Source organism: Astyanax mexicanus, chromosome 11, assembly GCF_023375975.1.
Source record: "Astyanax mexicanus isolate ESR-SI-001 chromosome 11, AstMex3_surface, whole genome shotgun sequence".
Lineage (NCBI taxonomy): Eukaryota > Metazoa > Chordata > Actinopteri > Characiformes > Acestrorhamphidae > Astyanax > Astyanax mexicanus.
This window is the reverse complement of record NC_064418.1, coordinates 16927162-16953648: the sequence shown is the minus strand read 5'-3', so window position 1 is coordinate 16953648 and position 26487 is coordinate 16927162. Positions and strand designations below refer to the sequence as shown.

Genomic DNA, 26487 nt, shown 5'->3' with positions numbered 1-26487 from the left:
CAGATGTAGATAAAAAAAATCATATTACTGCTGCATATCACAAAAAAAGTATTTAAAAACCTTTAAAACGCAATGAAACTTTTTCATCATACAGCAAATTATGACTGCTCATTTTCAGTTAATAAATCACTGTCAAGGACTCCAGAACTGACTATGAGCTGCCACTATGATTTATTTATATTCCGGGTCATGCTGCTCGCCATCAACAACCGGAGTCTGAGACACAGCACAAATGTCCATGCTCTCTTTGGCTGTGTAGATGGCGTTCTATAGCCTAATCTCTCCAAGGTTAATGCTGACAGGTGCAGGCGTCTGTTAGCTCTAATGTGTCAGAGCTGGGGATCTGACACTTTCCTACAGTAACTCATATAAGGACAGACAAGGGATATGACACATTGCTGATGTTGGCAAAACATGATTAATATGCTAGACAAAGCTTAAATGAAATAAATAAACAGCATTAAGGCAAAAACTGTGAGCAAATTCATCAAGATAATTAGACGTACACTTTGTCTTAATACTGAAAAATGTTTCTAAATATCTGTACTTAGGTAACAGTGTAAGTCTATGGGGTATGTTAGATCTAGAATCACTTTACGCAATACTAGTTAAATGTAGCTTCGGCTAATTTTGCACACAGCTGACACTGTTTTAAGCTAAGTACATTAGCATGTGGTTTAATACAGACTTTACACCCAAACCTACAATTTAACCAATGTTCAGCTGATGCACCTGGCAGTAGGTAATCCAAATTGTTGCTGTATGTTTGGTTACCACTTAGAAACAGACAACTGAAGAGGGTAAACCTAGTAGAACCACCTGCTTCACTTGTTGCAGTCCTTCCAGGTAGAATTCTCTCCTGCAGGAGGATTCCATCTTTTTGCAGACTCCAACTGGCTCATCTGTTCCAGCTACCGTTATTGCCTCCATTGCTTGCTCTCTGGAATGCTCTGCTGCCAGCTCCCTGGGCTCCACTGGTTTTTGGACCTCCCAGTTCCTGGCTGGACCAGCTTCTGTTGTGGTCTAGTCTCATGCCTCAGTCTTACAAGCCTGAGCTTCTGAGACTTCAGACTATTCTCAGAGAATCTGGTTGGTTTGGTTGGCTGGCATGGTCATGAACCACCTGTTTTGATAGGAAATGGCCAATTTGATTAACATGCAAAATAACAACCACAAACCACTGTTTTCGTATGACATGAAGGAAAAGGAACCAAATTAGTGCCTCAAAAAAACAGACTTATGTAGATTGCTTTAATAATGAACATGCATTAATTAGCAAACATGCATTGATTGGGCCCAATCCCAATTTTACTACCACCCTATGTTTTCTTTCTTACCATAAAGAAGTGGTTAAAATCCCAGAGGTAAGGGGGCTACACTTCAAGAACCCAGTATGCCATTCTATTAGCTGGAGTTACATTTAAACCTGTAGTTCTTGTTCTTTGGGTATTTAAGGCTGAATGGTAAATTTACACAGCTAGCTTCCAAGATGATCTAATAGCAATTTTGTTTGGAAGAAAATGCCATTATTAATTGAAACTAAATAATCACAATGCAATAGTTACTGTGATTTTTAACAAAGAAAAGTGTAACACCTGGGTTTCTTTGGTCATTTGCACTACATTTTTGCTGTCACCTTTAAAAAACCCTTATACTTTACCCTACCATTACAGTATTCATTTTAAATTCTAGCATACATCCCCTGTACACTACATTTTGTGTGCAATGATTACGTGTAGAACCCAGAAATGTACCTAAACACATCTCCCTTTTGAGACCACAACGCCCAAAAAGGCAGATATACAGTGCTGTGAAAAAGATTACAGATTACCTTACAGATTTCTTTTTTTTTCAATACTTACATTTTTTAGACTATCCAACAAACTGTAGACAACTGTGAGACAATGATAACCTGAAATAAAAAAAAACACTTAAATTATTATATTAAATTATGAATTAATGGTAAAAGGGGGAAACAACTATCCAAACCAACCTAGCCCTGTCAGTTAGGTTCTATTTAAGTAATTTTTTGGTTCTACAGGACTGGCAGTAATCAGGCCTGGTTGTGGCTTGTAATATTCCAAAAAATGTGGTAAATCACAGTTAGTTAATAGGGTGCTCACACCCTAAATTTTACAACTAACCACAACCAGGCCTGATTACTGTCAGTGCTGTCTGACAACTTGAAGCAGCTAATAGATCTCAAAAAGCAACACATTATGCCGAGATCTGAAGAAATTTAAAAACATAAAACAAAATAAAAAAAGTCATTTATCAGTCTGGAAAAGGTCACAGTATCACTTCTAAATCAGTGGGACTACAGTAAACCACAGTAAGAGCTATTATTCACAAATGGAGAAAACATGGAACAGTGATGAACCTTCCTAAGAGTGACATGCTCCAAAAGGGCATGGACAACTCATCCATGAGGTTACAAAATAACATTTTATATTTACTCAGGTAATCTTTATTTGATATTAAAATGTGTTTGTTAATGTGAAAAATATAAGTAATACAAACACCATTGCTATTTAAGCAACGTGAAACTGGACTGTTGGCAGAATGGTGTAAGACCTTGCGTATGGTGTAATATAGGACTCTCTCTTATGAATTAGTGGCATAAAACAATTTCCCATTAAAGGGAGGATCAACATAAAATTTTACTTGTAGTAATTAACAGAATAGATACAGTATAAAGGCTTCAATGCCAACAGATGTTCAACAAATGCTATCTAAGTACCCTTAAAATTCCAGTATTAGCATTAGAACAATGTCTTTATTTCACCATTAAATCCCCCTGTTAAAGTCAGTAAGTGAATGATTTGTGCTGATTAATGATTAGTCAACCCAAAAACGCTACAGTTCAAGTGCCTCAGGATTTCAGTGTGTGTGTGATTCAGTGTGTGTTCAGGGAGACATTATAAGCACACAGCAGAGCACACTTTACCCATTTATCATCTCTATCATATTTCAAATACATTACAGGAAGCTGAATTGTTATGAGCTGCCAAATACTGTTTTATGAAACCCCTGAAATTCTCTGCTTTTCATCACTCAACTTCCAACCTGCATCCAGGAAATCCACTGCCTGCCTAACTAATCACAGCTAAATATAAGCCTGTGTTAGTTTTTTCCTTTCTTTATTCTTATCATGCTGATACAGTAGTACAGCCCATTTAACCCTGGTGGAAAAGCACAGAACCCAAAGCAAAGATCTGATTAAAAAAGATCAGAGATGGGAACAAATCACCAAGGCTGTGTTCACACAGCAGATAAAAGTGACCCAAATACAGAATAAAATAACATTGCTGTTTCTGTAAATGGCAGACGGCATGTCCAGGTAGCTGCCCCTTTAAAATAGCAATCTGCCAAAGTCAGAGTGCACCTGACTCTAAAAGGGAATGACAAGTGATTAGCTTATAGTTTATTCTATGTTGCGCCCAAAACACACCCAAGATTAATTAATAGAATTAGTACATGCCTTTTGCACATTTCTAGCCATGCAAGGTGTACTTTTTACATTGTTACAATGGCAAAGACACACTGATATGACGTCACATCAATGTCAAAAGTGGAGGGCGCAAAAATACCAGGTGAAAAAAATTAACCAGCGTGTGTAAATTAACTTCTCTTGAGCACAAATGTGAAACTAGCGAGCAACAAAAAAGAGAATGGTGTGAGCGCTGAACTACCAAAAAGTCCTGAAGGAGAATGTATTTTCATCTGTTCGTGACCTCAAGCTGAAACGAACTTGGGTTCTGCAGCAGGACAATGACCCAAAACACACCAGCAAGTTCATCTTTGAATGGCTGAATAAAAACTCAAGTCAATACTTTGGTGTGGCCTAGAAAAAGTACTGATATTAATCCTGAGATGAATTGAGATGCTGTGGCATGACCTTAAAAAGGCAGTTCATGCTCGAAAACCCAAAATGTGGCAAAATTACAACAATTCTGTTAAAATGAGTGGACCAAAATTCCTCCACATCACAGTGAAAGACTCATTGCAACTCTTGATTGCAGTTTTTGCTGCTAAGTGTGGCCCAACAAGTTTTTTTTTTTTTTACACAGAGACATGCAGATTTGAATTTTGGACTTTTTTTCTCCCTTAATAATAAAAACCTTTATTGAAAAACTGCATTTTGTGTTTGTATTTGTGTTGTCTTCAACTAATATTTTAATTAGTTTGATGATTTTAGTATCAAACACGCAAAAAAAATTAATTATGAAGGGACAAACACTTTTGTTTTTTTCACACCACTGTAATAACACTCTAATATCAAACCCAAACACATAATGATAACTAAATAAGTAGTTTCCAGCTCATATGCTCAAACTTCAGCTGGGATGCTGCAGATTTCCCACAGTTCTTAGTCCCGCGTTGCAGTACAGAGTTTAAAAATTGAAGTAGTCTTTACCAGCGGCTCTATAACACCCAATAAATACTGCTGGATGTGTTCACCCAGGACAGCTAATAAAAGAATGGCTGTATGACGGTTCTTTCTGCCTAGATATTGTGAAGTGAAAGCAATATGCTGATGCTACAGATCTTTGCTTATGTGATATGGTGGTGATAAGTGGGGCACTAAAGCAGCAGCTGAAGCTTTCTAATGGAGCCACAGGTTAGAGTGAATACGGCTTAGCTGAGATCGTTTTAAAGTGCTCTGGAGAAAGAAGAAGGCTTCCTGCAGGAATGTGTTATGAGTGTCTGAGCGTTTAGGATCTATAAATGCAGTTTTTTAGAAACTGATATGGACTCTGATCTCTGCTGGTCTGAGTATTTATACTGAACTTTCATTCATGCTCAGGTTGTGCCCAGATCTTCTGAGATGTTCACAAAGCAGATATTGATATTATATGGCACTAAAAGGAATACACAGCTATATTGCATTTTGTGCTAAATTAATTTAGATATACAGAACCAGTCAAAAGTTTCGACACACCTTTTAAATTAATATTGTTTTTTTTTTCCTTCATTGTAAGAAACTACTGAACTTCAGACTATGAAGGAACACGTAATGGAATCATGTAGTAATTTAAAAGTGTTAAACAAACTAAAATAATGTGAAGCTTTTAGGTGCTTTTATCTGGGGTGCTGTTAACTTGTGGTTTCTGAGGCTGGTACAACAGAGATAACTCTTGTTCTTTCATTCCTGGGAGGATCCTGATGATACATGTGAGTAGTTCTTGGCATAATAAAGTTTAAGCATTATTTAAGTAGGGCTATTCAATGTATTCCTGTAACTCTACCTCTTCACAACACAACTGATGCTCTCAAACACATTAAGAGGAGAAGAAATTCAAGTAATTTCACCTCTTGAAAAGTTCAGCACAGCTGTTAACTGAAAGCTATTGCAGGTTACTGCAAATATATGCAAAGCTGTTATCTAAGCAAGAGGTGCTACTTTGAAGAATATAAAATATAAAACATATTCTGGTTTGTTTCTTCATAATTTGGATTACATTACTGTTAACCTACAATGCTAAACTTTTTGTGTGGTCCAAAAGCCCCAAAGCCTCATGTAGATGATACAGACCGAGAAAAAAAAAAACAGTATGCGTATATACATGCAGTGAGAAATCTGTTTACTGATCTAAAAAACATCATTTTGTATTTTTAGGCCTTAATCCAAGTCAGAAAACCTTAAAATTAGCCTTTATACCAATAAAAAGCCTTTGACAACATAGATGCATTTTTAACACAATCAATTCTATAAACAGTACAGTACAGTCAACACTACCTAAGGGAATGTATTGGAATAGTATTTAGCATATTATTTACTTATTATAAGTTCCCAGTAGCCTACATATACCAGTAAGTTATTGATATGGATTCATATCTACCTTCTGTACAGTCTTCTCAGCATCATTATGAAGCCATATCTGTGTGTTCCAAAAGTCCCAAACTGTTCTACAATCCAGCTTTATGTATTTCTAGGCCAGTAAACCATGATTAATAAAGCTTTCATACCAGAAAATTGCCTTTTAACAACATACATGCATTTTTAGTACGATCAATTCTATACAGTCAACACTACCTATAAGATTGAATTGGAATAGTATTTAGCATATTGTTTTTAATATACATTCGGTCCCTGTTCCCTACATACAGCTCTGGAAAAAACAAGAGACTACTTAAAAAAAAATGAGTTTACTTGATTTTACCAAATTGGAAACCTCTGGAATATAATCAAGAGGATGATGGATGATCACAAAGGCATAACGTTATCCAAAAGCAGTGTGTAAGACTGCTGGAGGAAAACATACTAAGATGGATGAAAACTGTGATTAAAAACCAGGGTTATTCCACCAAACATTACTTTCTGAACTAAAATGTTCAGAAAATTCTCTTCTAAAATATTATGAAAATGAAGCTCTGCATTTTTTTTTGTTATTGCCACAGTATTTTCAGCAGCACTATGAACACATATCTGTGTGGTGCAGCATCCCCAATGCCCTTTTGTGCTCCTTTAATGTAGAAGCTACACAATAAGAAAACTGAAAGACATGACAGTATGCATAAACATGCAGTGATAAATCTGATTTTTGTTCTAAAATCGAGCTTTTTGTATTTTTGGGCCTTTACTTGATTTAAGGAAATAAGAAAAACATGATTTATGAAATGTTCATTCCAAGACATGCATTTTTAGTACAATCAATTCTATAAACAATACAGTACAGTCCACACTTCCTGTGGGAATGTATTGAAATAGTATTTAGCTTATTATTTTCTGATTACTCTTTATGTTCAGTCCCAGTTACCTACCAATTCCAAAGAGTTAGTATCTGAACTGTACAGTCCTTTGTTTGAGCAGCACTATGAACCCGTATCTGTGTGGTCCAGTATCCCCAAAGCCTTCTTGAGCCGTTTTAATGCAGAAGCTGCTCTGAGCCTAAATACAGACTGTGAAAATCCCAAGCACACTATAATAGCCAGGTCAGATATGGAGGATATTGTAATAAGGATGTGTTTATTGCCATCAATCCTTACAAACGTTGGTGTAGAGTACACAAAAACTGTGAACAGTGTCCACGAGCAGCTGGGCAGGAACACCGCAGCCTGCACTATACCCATAACAGTCACCCGCATCTGGTTCTTCAGTTGTGAGCTGGTGGAACTTTCCTTGGTCTGCTTCATTCTGCTGATGTGTCCACGTAGATACACAAACGTTTTAATCCAGGAGGCTGTCAGTGTGAGGAGAGGGCAAATTAAATATATAAAAAATATCAGGTTACACACATTCAGCAGCAATGCCGTCAGCTTGTTGTCTTCTGCCGACATCGTGCCGTTAAAGGGGCTGGAGGCTGAGTTGGGTGGATGTAGTAGAGGAAGCAGGTGAGAGGCTGTGCCAATGGACATGGCAGTCAGAAGCACGGTCTGATCCAAGATGAAACCACTGCAGGCTATAATCCTGATGTTCTTCTTAATCCAGTTCAACAGGGCACAAGTGTGAGGTACAATCTTTATGTAGTAAAAGATGCTGATCCAAGCGCTGGAGGAGAAGCAGGAAGAGTAGGTCAGGTAAACCACGGCTTTAGACACTATCAGAAGCAGCTCAGATGCTTGTAGAAAGGCAAGGAGGACCGTCAGCACTATGGTGCCTTGCTGAATCAATGAATTGCCTATCAAGGCAATTAGCAAAAAACGTAAAGGCTGTCGAAGGTTTACTCCCTCAGCCGGGTGGTGCAGACAAAAGAGGAAGATGACATTTAAAACAGTGGCAATGACGGCAAAAGGACCGCAAACGATGGCGAACAACAAGTTTTCCATCTCAGTTTATGGCTTAATTTATCACTGTTAACTCTGGATCTGCAAGCTTTGGCTCTCTGTCTAGACCAGCATTGCATGCACCTAAAATTCCTCCTGATGGGCGTAGTAATTGCACCACAGGCAAATGGGGTTGCATCAACGGAAAGGGGATATGTTAATAAAACTTAATGGACCTTGCCTGACCTGAGTATCCCATGCAAAGCTAACACCTGGATAAATAGGGGCCAACCTTGAATTTAACAACCGAGCGTAAGGGCAGTGTGCCTTTATAAAGTGGACTGGTTTTAAAATGTAAAAGTTTGACACATCTACAGTGACTTGCAAGAGTATTCATTCCCCCTGAGAATGCCCCTAAATAAAATCCAGTGCAATCAACTGCATTTAGAAGTCACATATTTAGTAAATAAAGTCCATTTGTGTGTAATTTAGTCTCAGTATAAGAACACTTGTTCTGTGAAGACCTCAGTGGTTTGTTAGAGAACAGTAGTTAAGACCAAAGAACTCACCAAACAGGTCAGTGATAAACTTGTGGAGGATTTTAAAGCAGGGTTAGGTTATAAAAACATATCCCAAGCTTTAAGCATCCCAAGGAGCACTGTTCTAGCCATCATCCAAAAATAGATAATGTATTCTACACCTGCAAACCATTCAAAACCAAGTCATGGCCATTCATCCAAACTGACAGATCCAGCACGGAGAGCACTGATCAGAGAAGCAGCCCATGAGGCCCATGATCACTCTGGAGGAGCTGCAGAAATCCACAGCCCAGTAGGAAGAATGTGTCAGAATCACAGCATCCCACAAATCTGACCTTCATGAAAGAGTGGCAAGAAGAAAACCACTGTTGAAAAAAAATACATAAGAAATGCTGTTTGGAGTGCCACAAGCCATGTAGGAAAGCAGCAACCATATAAAAGAAGATTGAACATTTTGGCTTAAATGCAAAGCACTATGTGTGCCACTCCACATCACCCTCAACAAACTGTGAGAACATGGTGGTGGCAACATCATGCTGTGGGCATGCTTTTCCTCAGAGAAAACTGCTCATTGGCAGTTACCAGCAATGCTTCATTGCAGTTGTTGCCACCAAGGGTGGTACAAGCAAGTTATTAGTTTCAGGGGCAAACACTTTTTTTTACAAAGTGTAAGATTGGTTTTACAAAGTGATAGTTTTTGATAATTTAAAAAGTTTTTTGTCTGATATTTGTCTGATAATCTGAAAAATGTAAGTAGGACAAAAATGCAAAAACAAAATAAATCTGTAAGGGGCAAATACATTCAGAGGCTGGTAACTCTGATGTATTCATCCTGTGCAACAGAGGAAACTCTTGCTCTTCATTTTCTGGTGCAGCCTTGATGAGTGCCAGTTTTATAGTTTACACAAAGATGTGTAAATTTGTCATCAAAGCAAGAGATACTAAATAATTCTATACTACACTGAACTGAAGATGCCCTATGAAAACAGCTGCAACTTGCATACATTATATAACTATACCATTCTAGGGAAAATGATTTAAAATGTTTCCCAGAAATGTATCTTGTTGTGAAAATAGCTACCAGCAAAAAACATCTACCAAAAATCTACCATATCCAGAAGCTTCCTAAATTTTACCCAATTATAGACAATAACATATATCCTACTCAATAGACCTGAAACAACAGTGTGCTCTCACTTTGTTTGGGTAGAGTTTACTTTATGTTTTGAATAAACTTTACGTAAATGTTTTATACATGTACTTTATGCCAAAAAGGTAAGCATTAATACTGTAAATTACTATTCTTGCTCTACAGTAATATGCTGTAATCCTTCTCCACAGTGAATTATTGTCATTTTAAAATCCTTTATTAGCTTAACTTTTTTGTTGTTAAAGTGCTGTAAAAGTTACAAGAAACTTTTTTTTTACAGTGTAACAACAGTATACTGCTATAACCTGAATATAAAGTTATTTAAAATATATGTAGTAAAATTGAGGCTTCATAGCAAGTAAATCTGTTGGAGGTTTTGCAAAATCTCTAGAAGAATGTCATTCTGGCTTTACTTAATGCATGCAAATAACATTTACCATTACTTTTGTATGGCACACGTGGTACATTCTGTCTTGGTACACCCACTGCCTATCAACCAATCAAGTTCCAAAGCCCTGCATGACTAATGTGACTCAGTGGATCACTCTAGACAAGGAAATACTATTAATGCCCATTTTAACTTCCTAAAAAGAAGTCCTAATAAAAAGCAGTTTCATATCAGTCTAAGACTGCCCAACATGTCCAGAAATATCCGGTCCTGTTTTAGGTTGCTCGGTTTGCTCCGGTTTGGTCCAGATTTTGTCCAGAATTGCAGCCACCCTGACCCTGAACACAGCCTGAGAGATTCCCAGACACACGATATTCCCCAGTCCAGATACGGAGCTGATGGTCAGGGTGATGTGCTTGTTGCCGTCCAAATTTTTGTAGACGTTGGATGAGTAGAATATAGATATAATCAGACTCCACACACTGCTGGGGATGAACAGCAACGCCTGCACTATGCCCATGACGGTCACCCTCATCTGGTTCTGCTGCTGGGGCTGGGAGAAGGGGCTGGTGCTCTGCTCCATTCGCTTCATGTGTCCCCGCAGGTAGATGAAGGTTCTGCCCCAGGAAATGGACAGAGCACAGATGGGAAATGCAGAATACAGCAGGAACACTTTAGTGCTCTGTTTGAACAGGAAGCTGCTGAGAGTTTCAGGTGCTATGTTAGTCCCGTTTAGACGAGCGGATGTTGAGTTGGAAGGGTTTTGCGCTGGTGGTGGTTGTGGTGGTGGCAACAGGTACGAAACCATGCCCAAAGCTATTGAAGACGAGAGTAGAATCTGCTCCAGAACGTACCCACTGTACGTTAAAACCTTTATATTCCTCTTGATCCACAGTGAAATGGGATGCTTGTGCGGGACAATTTTCATGTAGTAAAAAATGCTAATCCAGGCATTTGATGCAAAATTGGCGCAGAAGGTCTGATAGGTCAAGGATTTGGCTACTATCAGAAGCCAATCCGGTGGCGTGAAAAATCCGAGCCCAATGGTCATGGCGATGATGAGCTGGTGAACCGTCGAATTGCATAACACGGTCGTTAATAAGAAGCGCAGCGGCTGACAGATGTTTATTCCCACAGCCGGCCAACGCAGACAAAAAAGAAAGAAAATATTTAAAATAGAAGCAATGAGCGAGAAAGGGCTGCAAATAATGGCGTACAGTAGGTTATCCATCTCAATCAGTGGCTCACCGGCGATGCTTCAGCCATGCACTCATCTATAAATGCACCCTTCCTGATCCCAGACCAGAAGAGTCATGCAATTTAACCACATTCAAATGGGGTTCAGATAAGGTGAAGGTGAGATTTGTTAAATGAATTTAATGGACCTTGTCTAACCTTTGTTTCTCATGTAAAACACCTGGATCAATGCTGCACAAACACGCTCACAGTCAGCGCATCTTGTAGTTTAAGAAATATGCATTGGTAATAGTTATGAAGTTCATAAGCGAATTTAATAAAACCAAGATTTGAAATAAAAAAAAACTGGGCCTATAGATCACCTATAGTTGAGGTGAATGTCTTTTTTTCATGTGTACTGTTTAAAAATAATATAACATTGGCATTTTAATTATTTTATTGGAGGGATAGAAAGAAAACAGTCTGAACCTCACATTTGTTCTAAGAAAATAAAATAAAAAAACTGAAAGCCTGAAGATTGTCCAAATAGAAATGAATGTATTTTTTTTCCCATTTTCACTCTCTTAAAAATAAATAATCAATAGGCATATTATTTGTTATCAATGCCATCAAGTTATCAGCTCTTTAACTGGGGTGAGAATGAGTGACAACATATAAATTTAATTAAGATATGCAAAAAATGTTTTTGTAAGGATTAACTTTTTGGAATTTACAGGCAAATTTGCATTAAAATGTTGGTATTTCAATTATTTTGAAAAAAAAAATATATGTTTGTATTTAAAGGAGCTTAGGTTTTTTGTAATCTGCTGTTGCGACATTGTCCTAAAAATGTCTATTTTAATAATATTTTTCTGCTTATGTCATGAACTCTGTATGTATGGTTTAAAATATGTTATATATTCAGAACTAGGGATGTCCTGATCAGGTTATTTTGCTCCTCAATTCAGTCTGAGTCTCTTAATGCTGAGTTTTATCCAAAACTGATCCGTTTTGATCTAATATTTGTGTTTGTATAGGTTATAAAGCTGCACAGTTTAGATAGGTTGAGCTGATGATTAATGCTACTTCACAGCCTGTCTCTGAACAGCCCCTATTATATGGAACTTGGCTTTCAGTTTGGAGATACTGGTACCAGGGCTCGCTCCAAATAATGCTGCAGCCTGGTTTTGTGGAACATCAGCTTGATGTTACCCTATGGTACAGGCTTTACCCAGATCAGTTAAACATGGCATGATGATGATTCTTGAAGCAGACACCTACTGATCACTGTAGCCTGTAGGGTACAAGTAGATGAAAACAAGTGTCAATAGCAAACAGCAGAATAAGCATAATCATATCTTTCCATATCAGATCCAGCCTGACTGACCTATCTGACCATTCAACTCACAGTATCTTTAATACAATAATCTGTGTGTGTGTGTGTGTGTGTGTGTGTTTTGGATTAATATACGTTTTTGTGTTTGTTGTTTGTTTCTTTTTTTCTATGGGGTTTGCGTGTGAGCATTAGCTTTAACCTCCACTGGGTTCTAAACATGCTGATCTAAAATAAATTTAGATGTGTGCCTCTACTGTAGTTAAAACAGCATTTTTATATTGTTTCAGATATAATAGGATGTTTTCATGATCATGATTTCAGTCATCCGTAACACTCCATGAACATAATTTGTATAAGCTTCAGCTATTCTGCAAACTCTTGGGTTAATGGCGATCCTGGAAGCTTATTGCGTGTCAGGGTGTGAGGAGGCAGGAGCCAGCCAGGAAATTTAGATCACCTCATCCATGAAAGCAGAACGGTGGTAGGTTACTTACATGCTATGAGATGAGCTGAGGCATGTTTTCTACCTGTCATGTAGTGTCACGGCTGGCAAACCCACCGGTCATGTGGATGCTGCATGTGAGCCCTTTAAAAAGTTCGTTTTTTTGCATAATTGTGCCATAAAATGTGATCTGCTCTTCATCCAATTTAATAGTTTATTTATTATTTATTAGTTTAAAGGTGTGGTCTAGAGCTAATTTGACTGACAAAAAACACTTCTCTACACAAGAAGCACAGTTCTGGTGGAAACAGGAGACTTGAGGTGCACACGGAATTCTGCCGTGATTTGATCAGCCGTGGTTTTAGGTTTTTTGAATACAATCCGGGTTAGCCCCCGAACATCCCTTTCAGACAGCTTCCTATTACAGCATCCACAGTTAATCCTGTTGGATGTGGTTGGTCCTTCTTGGTGGTATGCTGACATTACCCTGGATTCTGTGGCTCTTGATGCATCACAAAGATTTGCTGTCTTGGTCACAGATGCGCCAGTAGTGCACCAATAATGTGTCCTCTTTTGAACTCTGGTATGTCACCCATAATGTTGTGTGCATTGCAATATTTTGAGCAAAACTGTGCTCTTACCCTGCTAATTGAACCTTCACACTCTGCTCTTACTGGTGCTTAATGTGCAATTAATGAAGATTGACCACCAGGCTGCTCCAATTTAGACATGAAACCTCCCACACTAAAATGACAGGTGTTACAGTTTCATTGTCCAACCCCTGTATATGTGAATGTGAGCCATGCCTATCCGAAAAGAGCTTTCAGAGTATTTTTTTGCTATGTTGTTAAAGAATACTGAAGTAATCTAGACTATGAAGGAACACATAAGGAATCATATAGTAACTTTAAAGTGTTAAACAAACCAAAATACTCTGTGAAGCATTTAGGTGCTCTTATTTGGGGTGCTGTTGCTTTTCTGAGGCTGGTAACTATGATGAACTTATCCTATACAACAGAGGTAACTCTTGGTCTTGGTGTTGCCTTTTCCTGGGGGCGGTCCTGATGAAAGCCAGTTTCATCATTGATGGTCTTTTTTCATTAGCACATTAACACACATTGAGAGGGCAAGACATTCAAATAATTAACTTTGATGAGATGATAAGATGCACAGTAAGTGTAGATACAAGAAGGTGGTCATAAAGTTGTGATTGGACTCTATCACAACGTATATACTGTACTATTAAATATACCAACTAACAAGGGAATCAGCAGCTTCTGTTTTTTTGTTTATATATAATAGTAAAAAAAGCATGATATGAAGATGTTTTCAGAAGTGATGGCACAGAACAATACATAAACCTTGATTGATTGTCTGAACTGAACTCTTTACTGAAAATGTTGAGTCATCTCCAGTTTTTAATATCATTCATTGGCACGACATCCAAATACTGTCACACCTGAAATTAGAATATGCTAATGACAGTTAATGGGCCTTGTCCTTTCTGTTTATAATTTACAAATCTCACACCTGGATTAAGAGAGAGTTGTCTTGTTCCACATTCCAGGCCACATTCTGTTCACCTTCATTTGATTTAAAATCCATTTCATCCAATTTTATGAGTAATTCAATTATATTTATTCATGCTTATTCATTTTGCACTATTAAAACACAAGCATCAGAACCATCAGGGACAAATAAGCAACACAAATAAAGCTTATTAAAGCTTAAGCAGTGTTCCTCTGCTGCTTTTATTAATACACAACACTGCTGTTTGAATTGCCATTCGGTTTGTTTTGAGGAATTTTCTATCTGTACTGTTAAGAATTATTCTATCTCTGTAGCAGGATTTAAATGAATCTGAGCTAACAGTGAAGCTATATACAATTCAGACTGATTCATAACCATCAATAAGCACCAACATCAATATTAATCAATATCATCAAATATCATCAACACCAGTGACAAAGTTCCGCCTGAAACCATATATTCTGATGCCCTAACAGTACCTCCAGCATGTTTAACAGATGACATGGTATTAAGTGACATCCCATTCTTAATTCATAAGGTTCAATATGATGTTGGTCCATAAGGCTTAGGGGTGTGTTTATTGGAATTTTTGACCATTCATTTAGAAGCAAATTTTTTTTATATATATATATAATTTTTTCCCATTTTCCCCCCAATTTACACAGCCAATTACCCAACCCACTCATAAGGACTCCCCCAACACTAGTGATGCCCCAACACCAGCGAGCTCAGAGAAAAGTGCAGCGACTCGGTTCTGATACATCAGCTCACAGACGCCTTGTGCTAAGAGAAAGCACCCTTTTCGAGTGATGTGGAGAGAGAGCGCCATCTACCCACCCAGAGAGAGCAAGTCCAATTGTGCTCTCTCAGGGCTCCGGTAGCCAATGGCAAGCTACATAAACAGGATTCAAACCAACGATCTCCTGATTATAGTGGCAGCGCTTAGCCCGCTGGACCACTTGGAGCCCCCAGAAGCACATTTGGGAGGTCAGACACTGATGTTGGACAAGAAGACCTGGCTTACTTTCTCCACTCTAACGCTGCATTTACACTACTCTGTTGCATCAACACACATAAACACACTGCCCCCTCCAACTGGTCGCATGCATGTGGGTGTTACAAAGGCATCCCTGTGACATTCTGCGTGGAGGATATGTATCAGGCAAACACCTGCTCTTTTATTGGATATACACATCACTTTGAATGGATTCATTTGCATAAAGTTTGAATTGATGCATTGGACCCATGATGCACCGTGTGACTGCATCTGATGGAGCTGACACTTCCCATTCAAATAAATGAGTTACATTGAAGTGTGTTAATGCGTCAAAGCAGCGTAAATGAAGCATAATTTATTCCAAAGGTGTTCTATTGGGTTGAGGTCAGGCCAGTCAAGTTCTTCCACACCAAAGCAGAGCAGTCATGTTCATTTCACTGGAACTAAGGGGCCATGGCAAACTCCTGATAGACAACCCCACACCATAACCTGGTTGGCATCCATCTGTCTCGAGAGACAATGGAAATTGTGCCATGGATATCAGTCTGTGGTTGAGTTACAGTGCCGGCTGTGACTCTAGAGCCCGATCCTGGAGCGACAGACCCTATTGCAGGTGCTGCAAGTGAAGTCGGTTTCTGGTACTGCAGGTGCCGATTTTGCTTTCATTCATCTGCGTGCCTTTTTCTCCTCCCACCGCTCTTCTCTCCCCTGTTCTGACATCTTAACAGCTGACTCAACGATGAGTTTCCAGGCACTGCGGTCTGCTGCCACTGCTTCAATGCATGATAATATGATGCCACCTGCTTTGAGATCCTGCTTGCACATATTTTTGTACCGAAGTTTGGGCCTTCCTCTGGGTCTAGAGCCAGTGGCAAGCTTGCCAAACAACATATCTTTGGGTATTCTGCCATTGTGCATGCGGGTCACATGGCCGAGCCACCGCAAGCGTTGCTTTGTAAGCAGGGCGAACATGCTGGTGGTTCTTGCCCGCACTAGGACCTCTTTGTTGGAAATGTGGTCCTGCCAAGAGATGCCTAAGATTCTTCTAAGGCAGCAGAAGTGAAATTTATTGAGTCTGCGCTTTTGGCGTGAGTACAAAGTCCAGCACTCCCTACTAAACAGCAGGGTGGTCAGCACACAGGCATGGTATACAGTAATCTTTGTCTTGATGGTAAGCATGGAGTTGTCCCACACTCTCTTGGACAGGCGGGCCATTGCAGATGAGGCCTTGCCAATTCTAGAGTTGTTGTTCACAGTCACTTACACTTTGTCATAATATCACTGACAGTTGGCTGTGGAATATTTATATAGTGAGGAAATTGCGCAACTGAACTTGTTCTGTATGTTTGTGAATGTGTTTATGTATGTCTGCCTAGATATGGATTGGCACTCCATCCTGGGTCATTGCCCTTAGTGCTGATTCCGTCCTCCAGGTGGATAGTGGATTCCAGTTGAGAGGTTGTTTCTGTGTGTGATTGGCTGATGCTTGAGTGCTGAATGTAAAGAATTATGTTGATGCACATCCTTGGGTTCTAATATGTCCTTCCTTTCTTCGTTTCTTTCTTCACATTGGTTTGTCCAAGTTTTCTTCCAGTATGATATTTTAAAACCAAAAGACTGATGAAATGAATTCTGGCATCTTGTTTGTGATTGCACTGTAAAGGAAAATTATGGACAAGGAGACGAGGCCACAAGACCACCCAATCCCACCTCCCCAAATTTCTTAGTTGACAGCCCTCCGCCCCTCTCTATATCAGGGGCACATGCAGTAACTAAACCAGAGACCAGTATAAGAATATAGAATAATTTTGGATAACACTTTACTTGGATGGTCCATTTTATGGCCTTGTTGATGCTCAACTGACATTCAACTAACACTGAATTAATTGTCCATTAAATTTAACTTAACCCTATGTTAAATGTAAATTATTCAAAATAGAACCTAACCATACACCTAACCCTAACCTTAACCCTTAATCAACCATAAAATCAAACCCTACACTTAACCCTTATCCTAACCTTAACCTTAAGCTTAAAATCTAACCCTAAACCCAATTCTAAAATATTAAGATAAGCGTTTGGGTTAGAGATGAATGTAGGGTTATATTCAATAGAGAATCATTTACTTTCACCTTTTAGTTCATTTACATTTAATAGACATGTAGTTGAATGTTAGTTGAGCATCAAAGAGGCCATCAAATGGACCATCCAAGTAAAGTATTACCAAATTTTGCTCTATTTTAGACTGTGTTATTTCTGATCAAATAAATACAATTTTATTTGAATCAATATTTAACATGGTGATCATGTTATATGTTATCCATTTTTACTTTATATTATGTTATGTGATTCAGCGATTCACATGAAACCATGGGTAAAATCCATATGCGCTGTGTTTCACCTTTTTGGAATTGTTATGAAAACGGTATATCTAATAAATATTAATCAAACCTAGGGCACAGTTCAAGATTAGAACAGATTAATCGAACAGGTTTTAGGTCTGCTTGATTGTGAGGATGTGCACAATTCACTTTGTGATTGGTGGAATTGGTGGGCTGAGATCCGACGATGAGATAGCTGACGATAGATGAGCGTCCAGCACAAGATTAGAGGGAGAACGGTTTGCTTCCTGACCAAAGCCACAACACAAAGTCAATTCAGGTTATTGTGCATAGTAAAAAACTCTGAAGCCACACAACTTTGATGTTTTTTTTTTTCTTTAACTTTGATTTATTTTTCCCTTTTATTTTCTTGATTCGTTGCATTTCAAAATTCTGTTTTGTCCAGAACATGAAATGGCAAAGCTATTTTTGGACTAGAATTCATTTAGATACAACATAAAATGTTTAAAAAGTTTTCATTGACTCAATCTTTCACTGACTTTTGCCAGAAACAGGAAAAACGGATACATAATGCATGCATAGTCATAAGATTGCTATATTCTTTACATGAATGATCAATGAATCTAGGTCACAACTAGATTGGTATTTCTTGTAGTTCTTGTAATGAAGGTAAGTCAGAAATGAAGATGAAAAAAAAACCAAGAAGCAAAAGAAAATAATATGGATTTATTATGAAAAAATGTTTAAAACATTAAAACATTTGTATTCAGTCTCCTGTTCTCTTAAATAAAACCTAGAGTGGCATTCAGTCTCCTAATCAATAAGTAGAGTCGGCTGTGTGTAATTTATTCTCAGTATAAGTACACCTGTTCTGTGAAGGCCTCAGAGGTTTTGGTAGAGAACATTTGTGATCAAACAGCACCATGAAGACCAAGGAACTCACCAGACAAGTCAGACATAAAGTTCTGGAGTTAAGAGAACTGGGTAAAGCTGGGTTATGTTATAAAAAAAAGATATCACAAGCTATGAATATCTTATTAATTCTTATCAATGGGAGAAGTATGGCACTGCACACCGCAAACCCAACAAGACATGGCCATCCACCTTAACTAACAACCCAGACTAAAATAGCACTAATTAGAGAAACAGACAAGAGGGCCATGGTCACTCTCAAGGAGCTGCAGAGAGCCAAAGGACAACTATTAGCCATGTAATCCACTATTTTTGAAAGCAAGCCATAAGGAGTCCAAGAAGGGGGTGGAAATACAGCTCTTTTTAGGACCACTTAAAATGATGAGTTTCTTTGATATTACCAAATTAAAAACCTAAATCAAGAGGAAGATGGACGAAGCAAGTTGAGCTGCTTGATTTTTTGCACCAGGAGTAAAGGCATAAAGTTATCCAAAAGCAGTGTGTAAGACTGGTGGAGGAGAACATGCCAAGATGCATTAAAACATTAAAATCCAGTAAATATTGATTTCAAAACTCTTAAATGAATATGAACTTGTTTTCTTTGCATTATTTGAGGTCTGAAAGCTCTGCATCTTTTTGTTATTTCAGCCATTTCTCATTTTCTGCAAATAAATGCTCTGAATGACTAAATTTTCATTTGGAATTTGGTAGAAATGTTGCCTTTAGTTTATAGAATAAAACAACAATGTTCTTTTTACTCAAACATCAACCTATTAATAGCAACATCAGAGAAACTGATTTAGAAATTGAAGTGGTCTACAGTGTACATTTTTAAGGCACTTTAGATACAATCTAGCATGTACAGTGTAACTTACCTTTCCTTATTAGCGTAATAAAAATAACCTCAGCATAAGAATTGCCTTCTTCACTTGCATCAATACATCTTTAGACCCACTCAAGCCCTTTATCGGCCTAATTTGTCAGGATCTAAAGAAGGTACGCATTACTCCTGACCATGAAAGTACCTATCAGTCAGTTGTCCAAGGTCTGGCACGCCATAATGGGGTCAGTGGTAGAAAGCTAGATGCAACCGTCAGGAGCTGTCAGCGAGTTCCTTGGAAACTGCTGCCATGTCTGCAGATTGGTGGAAAGAACTGCATAAAAACCAGCATTGAGAAGCAGCCTGTAATCAGCCCCAAGCATATGGCAGTGTGTTACAATCACCAGAATCTCATCAATGCATTTGCACTCCATGTAGATTGAAGAGAAGCCTGGCCTGTGAGGAATCTCCCAGAAGCTGATCTGCAGATCCTTAATGACCTCATTTTGTTCCAGCTAGTGCTCAAGCTGCTGCATCTTCAGACAGTCCTTGAACCACCATGAAAAAATGTTCAGTGGTTAGAGAGAGAGCGATGTCTGCGCATAATGAGCCATCAATAATAGGGCTATTAACCGCCATGGAGTTCTAACGACGGCTGCAGTATTGCACAGGGTCGAGTTACATAATGCATGGTGAACTCTTGGCACTCTTTTTGAACGTTAGCACAGAGATTAGCTCATGATTTGCTCATGAAAACTATGAAATAGTCCCATATCTCAGACGCAAGAATCAGGAGAAGAAAAACTAGCCTCTATGCTAACCAGCCATAGCCATACATGTTTTGGCTGCAGCTAGATCTAAAATATAGATATACAGTTGCAAGAAAAAGCATGTGAACCCTTTGGGATTACTTGCATTTCTGCACAAATTGGTCATTAAATGTGTTCTGATCTTCATCTAAGTCAAAACAATAGACAAACACAGTCTGCTTAAATTAATACAACACAAAAAAAATATATGTTTGCATGGTTTTACTGAACACAACATGTTAACATTCACAGTGAGGGGGGAAAAAGTATAAAAGTATGTGAACCCCTAGGCTATCGAATGTTCTAAGAGCTAATTTGAGCCAGGATGTGATGAGATTGAATGTGCTGGTTAAAGCTGCCCTGTCCTATAAAAAAAAAAACACACCAGTTTTGAGTTTGCTTTTTTAAAGAAGCATTGCTTGATGTGAAAAAAGCTCTCAGAAGACCTGCGTTCAAGAATTGTTGACTTGCATGAAGCTGGAAAGGGTTACAAAAGTATCTCTAAAAAGCCTTGATGTTCATGTGTCCACAGTAAGAGAGACGGTCTACAAATGGAGAAAGTTCAGCACTGTTACTGCTACTACTCTCTCTAGGTGTGGTCGTCCTGTAAAGATGGCTGCAAGAGCACAGCACAGAATGATCAATGAGGTGAGGATGAATCCTTCATGGGAGAAAACCACAGAGGAAGCCACTGCTGTTGTGCCAAAAAAACATTGCTGTACATTGTTTGAAGCTTGCAGAAAAGCACCTGGATGTTCGAAAGCACTACTGGCTAAATATACTGAGGACAGATTAAACCAAATTTGAGTTGTTTGGAAGGAACACTCAACGCTATGTGTGGAGAAAAAAGGCACAACACACCATCATCAAAACCTAATCCCAACTGTAAAACATGGTGGAGGGGGCATCATGGTTTATGGCTGCTTTGCTGCCTTAGGGTCTGGAGGGATTGCCGTCATCAATGGAAAGATGAATTCCCAAGTTTACCAGGACATTTTGCAGAAATGTCCACCAACTGAAGCTCAATAGAGGATGGATGATGCAACAGGACAACGACAAAAAACATAGAAGTAAATAAACAACAGAATGGCTTCAACAGAAGAAAATACGCCTTCTGGAGAGTCCTGACCTCAACCCAATTGAGATGCTGTGGCATGACCTTAAGAGAGCGAACTGAAACAGTTTTGTGAAGAGAAATGATCCAAAATTCCTCCTGACTGTTGTGCAGATCTGCAATCAAATAAATATAAATCAAAACCAATGCACAAGCACTGTTCTTTTTAGTAGATTACCTCTTTCATCTGCCTGTGAGAAACAGTACAGAACAGCAGTAGAGTAGACGTGGAAACACCACCCTCCTAAACTACCATTCACGCACTGAAAACATGGAAGATAACTGTAATTCTATTCGGTTTTCTTTGTGTTATCATGGGTATTATTATAGTTTTGAATTTAGTCTTTGTGTTTCTAAAGTAAACAGTACGTTTCTTAGTGATTTATGATAAGAACTTGAGTTTGGACCCAAGGATAAATTGCACATGTATGAGCCAGAGCAGCGAATAAAAAAGACATGCGCAGGCCTTTATGTGGAGCTCTTTAAAAAAAAATCAATCATGCTGGAGTTCATGCTTTTGTCAGTCAGAGATCGCCTCAGGTGATCTAGACTGAGGTCTGAATGAAAGATGTGCTGAGATCATCCAGGCTTAAGAAGTCGAGTGTTTGACTTCAAGGTACAGGTACTATTAGAACCTTAGGGGAGGACAGGAAGCCCATTAGAATCAGTGCAGTGTACAGGGGGTATACAACTTTGCTTTGATGAGCTTTTATTGTATTATATTATTCCGTTTTCCTTAAATTTTGCAGCCCCTGCTGTCTATTGCACCATTTAAGGTGGAACTGGAAAGTTAGCTAGCAAGCTAGCTACTGAGAGAAACTACTAGGAGTGTACTGACCTTGGCGGCTTGGTATTTTTTACTTTAATATAAATGTGTAACTGTTGAACTCTGTCAAGGTTGTTTTCAGTCAGTGGTGCAACTGTGTTCTCCATTACCACAATAGCAATACGACATAAATTTACCTGAACACACCTTATTTCCAGACCACCACACCCATCAGCATAGATATTTTTCACAAGCACAGTAGCTATTTGAATGATGCAGGCAGAAGGTGTAAAAATAGACTGTTGGCTGGGTGTAAGATAGCAATAAGCATGGAGTCCATGGTGTCTATGTTAACCATGCTACGCTGACAGCTTAAGTCAGTGGTTCCACTCTATAAGACACTCCTTTCTATATCTGCTCCACCTTGTAGATAAAGTAAAATCAGAGACAGAAGCTCTGAATCTGTTGCTACACAGTTTGTGTTTGTCTTCCACTAGTCTTTCATCAGTGACCACAGGATGCTGCCCACAGCACACTGAGGTGTTTAAAAACTCCAGCAGCACTGCTGTATCTGATCAACTTGTACCATCAGCACAACACACACCTCATACACCACCACCATGCTAATCACTGTTACTATATGATCAGTAGAGCTGATAAAATGGAAAATGAGTGTAGAAACAAAGAGGTGGTAATAATGTTATAACTAATTGTTGTCTTCTTCTGTTTTCAGTTAACAATGAAGGAAATGAAGAAACTGAAAGAGAAAAAAGTCATGCTTTTTCACAGCTTTATTATTTTATAGTGCTTGAATTTGAGCTATGGTAACATTATGCTGTTAAATGCATTTATTGTACTACCAACAACAGCTTTAGCATGACAGCAGCTTTCATACAGCACGATCATTTTCATCTGCTTCTCTCTTCAGAACATACTGAATGACTGATGCATATTAAATCTATGTTCAGTAAAGGAGAAGAACGCTTCCCTGCACAGGCAAGCTAATATCATTTCTGTCTGGTGAAAAACATGTATCTCCAAAACAACAACCTTCTGAACTTTCAATAGGAGTCAATGTAAAACAAGTTTATTTCAGGCCATGTTGACCCATTCATCAAGAAAATAGATCAAAAGAAAAGACACGATGTAAAAGACAGCATGTGTGTTCAAAGTTTGCAATAAACTACTATATGTATTTTTTTCAAAGCCTATATATCATGTAATATGCATAAACCTTGTATCTTTAATATGGTATCTTCACAGGAGAAGGAACAGATTTTAATGACCTTTAATGAAAGTTAGTCTTAAATCATTTTAATCCAAGTCAGTTTTGGAGCATTTATACTGTTTTATTCATTAAAAAAATTCTGATACACTTTACAGGACAAATGCCATATTCACAAAAGGATATACAAGGTTTTTGCAGTATTTCAGTGATCTACAGGTGATCCGTCAACCAAGCACTGCACAGCTTGATTTACAGCTTGCCACTGTGTCTTTGCTGTTCCTACTGTGTATTTCCTTTGAGAGTCAGGTGCGCTCTGACCTTGGCAGATTGCTGTTTCATGGGCGCAGCTACCTGGGCGTGTCCAACACTTCTCAGCTGAGGAATCTAACCTGTTTATTCAGGCTGTTTATTGTTGATGTAAAAGTTTGCATAGCTGCAAACAGGCACTATACTATGGGTTTGTGCACTGCTCTTTGTCCATTTGAGCATAACAATAAAATAACATTTAGTCAGTGGAGCACCTGTGTTTTCTGTTGCAAGATAGCAATACATCAATACAATTCCTGACCAGAAATATTTACACGCTCTGTTTCTATTTAAATGATGCTGGTGGATGGCATGATAATAGACTGTTGGTGGGGTGTAAGATAGCAATGAGTGCCTTGCACATCTATCTATAAGATAACCTTAGTATAGCATTTTGCTAAATTACCAGCATCTTACAGCTTAAGGCATAACCCAGATTTTTATTTTTATATATATATATTTTTTATGAAACACAGCCTCTTATATGTTCAGTATTCAGCTTTCACTTTAGACACATGGGATTATATTATCGCTAGGCTTATGTTCATACAGCAGCTAAATGTCCAATTTTCTCACCAAATCCGATGTTTATTTCAGAATGGTCACACAATAGTTTTAATGTACTGTGTCCCATATCTGACCTATGAACAGTATATGCTGTGTAACTAATACTCAGCAATGCTTCACGTGAAGTTTCAGTTGTTTTAATCTTGTCATAATCCCAAGAGTTCAGACTGCAGCTGGGATTATTATTGAGGATTCACCTGAGCCTTGCTGTGAGCGGTTGTGACACAAGTCTTCTTTCTGTATTATTGGAACATTGGTCATCAATCCAACTATTTATGAGCTCTGTTACCTTATTAAACCACCACTGAAACTCTTATTCACAGCTGCCGTGCATTTTCCTGTCTACTTGTGTCTATTTTCTCTTCTCAAATCAATGTGGAATTGAAAATGTCAGATTCAGTGTGTTTTTGCTGTATCTACTGTACATCACAAAAGATGAAAAAGACCGGATTTGGGCCACTTTTATGTGCTGTGTGAACGCAGTCTTTGGGACCCACTTAAAGCATGGTTACGCATCTTCAAGAAACCAATACACATCCCATCAGACCATTTATTTACTCTTAGGAACATTTATACAAATAACCAAATGAATAACTAAACTGAGTTCAGATAAAATGTTAGAATTTTCCTAGTTCCTAGAATCCCACAACATAAGTCATTTTGAACCAATATTTAACTTTGTTCAGCCTGGACTTTCAATCCGAATGCCTTTTTAACCCTCCTCACTATGGGTATCACCCTAAGCCTGAAAACAGACTGCGAAAAGCCCAAACACACGATATTCGCTAGCCCAGACACGGAGGAGAAGGTCATGGTGATGTGCTTGTCGTAGTCCACTGCTTGATAGAGGGGTGATCCAAACAGCAGAGCCAAAAACATGGCCCACAGGCTGCTGGGGAGGAACAAGGCGGTCTGCACCATGCCCATGACGGTCACCCTCATCTGGTTCTTATGTTGAGCTCTGGAGGATGAACCGGTGGTCTCCTCCATCCGTTTGATGTGCGCCCGGAGATAGACGAAGGTTCTTCCCCAAGTAATGACCAGCGAGATGATGGGGAAACTTAAATACACCACAAACACCCTGGTGGCCAAAATCAAGAGAGGCTCGTTTTCAACAACAGCTCCGCTCACCCCCGTTGCGTTCTGATGGGTGGTGGTTGAGTTGGTGCTCGTCGAGGCCAGGTCTAGGTAGGACATGGCACCCATGGTCAGCGCAGACAGAAGCAAGAACTGATGGAAGATGAATCCAGTAAAAACTGTGGCCTTAATGTTCTTCTTGATCCAGACGAACAAGGCCCAGTGCTGTGGAACGATCTTCATGTAGTAGAAAATGCTGATCCAGGCACTCGTGGCGAAGTTGGAGCAGTAGGTCTGGAAGGTCAAGGCCACGTTTATGACCAGCAGCCCGTCCGGAGCGGAAAGAAAGGACAGGACGATGGAGATCAGGACGATGAACTGCTGAACTGTGGAGTTGCAGATCTGAACCATCAGTAAGAACTGCAGAGGCTGGCGAAGGTTCACCCCCGCCGCAGGCATGTTCAAACAGAAGAAAAAGAAGATGTTCAGCAGGGTGGCCATGCCACAGAACGGGCTGCAGATGATTGCGAACAGCGACTTGTCCATAGAAATCGTCTCCATTTCGACTGCAGTGATGCTCTCATCACAATGATCCCCTCTCGTTCTCGGACACCAAAATTTTATCAGCCCGAAGCTGGAATATGTTAATATGTTTGTAATGGGCCTTGCATGGCCTGAATATGCAAAACCCAGGCATTAACAAGCATCTGCCATCAGTTTATCCTACCATACACTGGACTGTAAGCCTGTATCATTTTTATTATTATTATAAACCAGTACTCATAATGCTTTATCAGGATACAGAATAGTGTCATAAGCTTGTATAGTAACTTTACATTACCCCTAAATCTTAAGGAATTCTAGTCAAGAATTACATAAAAAGCTTTCATGTTTGATAAGGAACGTTCCTGAAAATCATAATTGTAATTGTAATAGAAAGTATAGAAAAATATTCAAGTAAATCTGCAACTGTCAAAATTTAATAAAAAAAAAAAATCTTTTTTTTCTTTCCTGGACTTTAAAATCAATACAAATCAAACAGTTCACATCCTCCAAACCTTTAGTTTCATTATGTTTTTCTATTTTTTATGTCTATTTTCAAACATGCAGAATTTGAGTTTGATTCCTGTTACTGATCTGGAATTATTAAGTGGAGTGAAGAGAAAACAGCATCTTCTCCAAGTGTCCTGTAAGAGATTTCATAGCCCTCAAGTTTTCAGAATGTAAATAACTTATTTTACTGCAGAGAAAAGGGGTTTTGTATCACCTACACACTGTAAA

At 38.7% G+C, this 26487-nt stretch overlaps 2 protein-coding genes across 2 annotated transcripts; both read right to left on the bottom strand.

Moving 5' to 3' along the window:
* Positions 1-6816: 6816 nt before the first annotated feature.
* On the bottom strand, positions 6817-7795 carry LOC125804927 (uncharacterized). Its single transcript, XM_049484821.1, has one exon. It carries the CDS (start codon positions 7768-7770, stop codon positions 6817-6819), a length of 954 nt encoding a protein of 317 aa, XP_049340778.1. The 5' UTR covers positions 7771-7795.
* Positions 7796-9974: 2179 nt separating this feature from the next.
* LOC103047590 (uncharacterized) lies at positions 9975-25767 on the bottom strand. The gene is made up of 2 exons (XM_015605984.3): positions 24907-25767; positions 9975-10847 (listed from the first exon to the last, which is right to left on the bottom strand). The coding sequence occupies exons 1-2, from the start codon at positions 25765-25767 to the stop codon at positions 10020-10022; spliced, it is 1689 nt and encodes a 562-aa protein (XP_015461470.3). The 3' UTR covers positions 9975-10019.
* Between the last annotated feature and the right edge of the window lie 720 nt (positions 25768-26487).

Coding starts and splice junctions, on each gene's coding strand:
- LOC125804927 (XM_049484821.1), bottom strand. CDS start 7,770: ATGGAAAACTTGTTGTTCGCCATCGTTTGCGGTCCTTTTGCCGTCATT.
- LOC103047590 (XM_015605984.3), bottom strand. CDS start 25,767: ATGGAGACGATTTCTATGGACAAGTCGCTGTTCGCAATCATCTGCAGC. Junction 10,848..24,906: donor TGTCTGGGCTAGCGAATATC/GTGTGTTTGGGC, acceptor ACGGTTCACCAG/CTCATCATCGCCATGACCAT.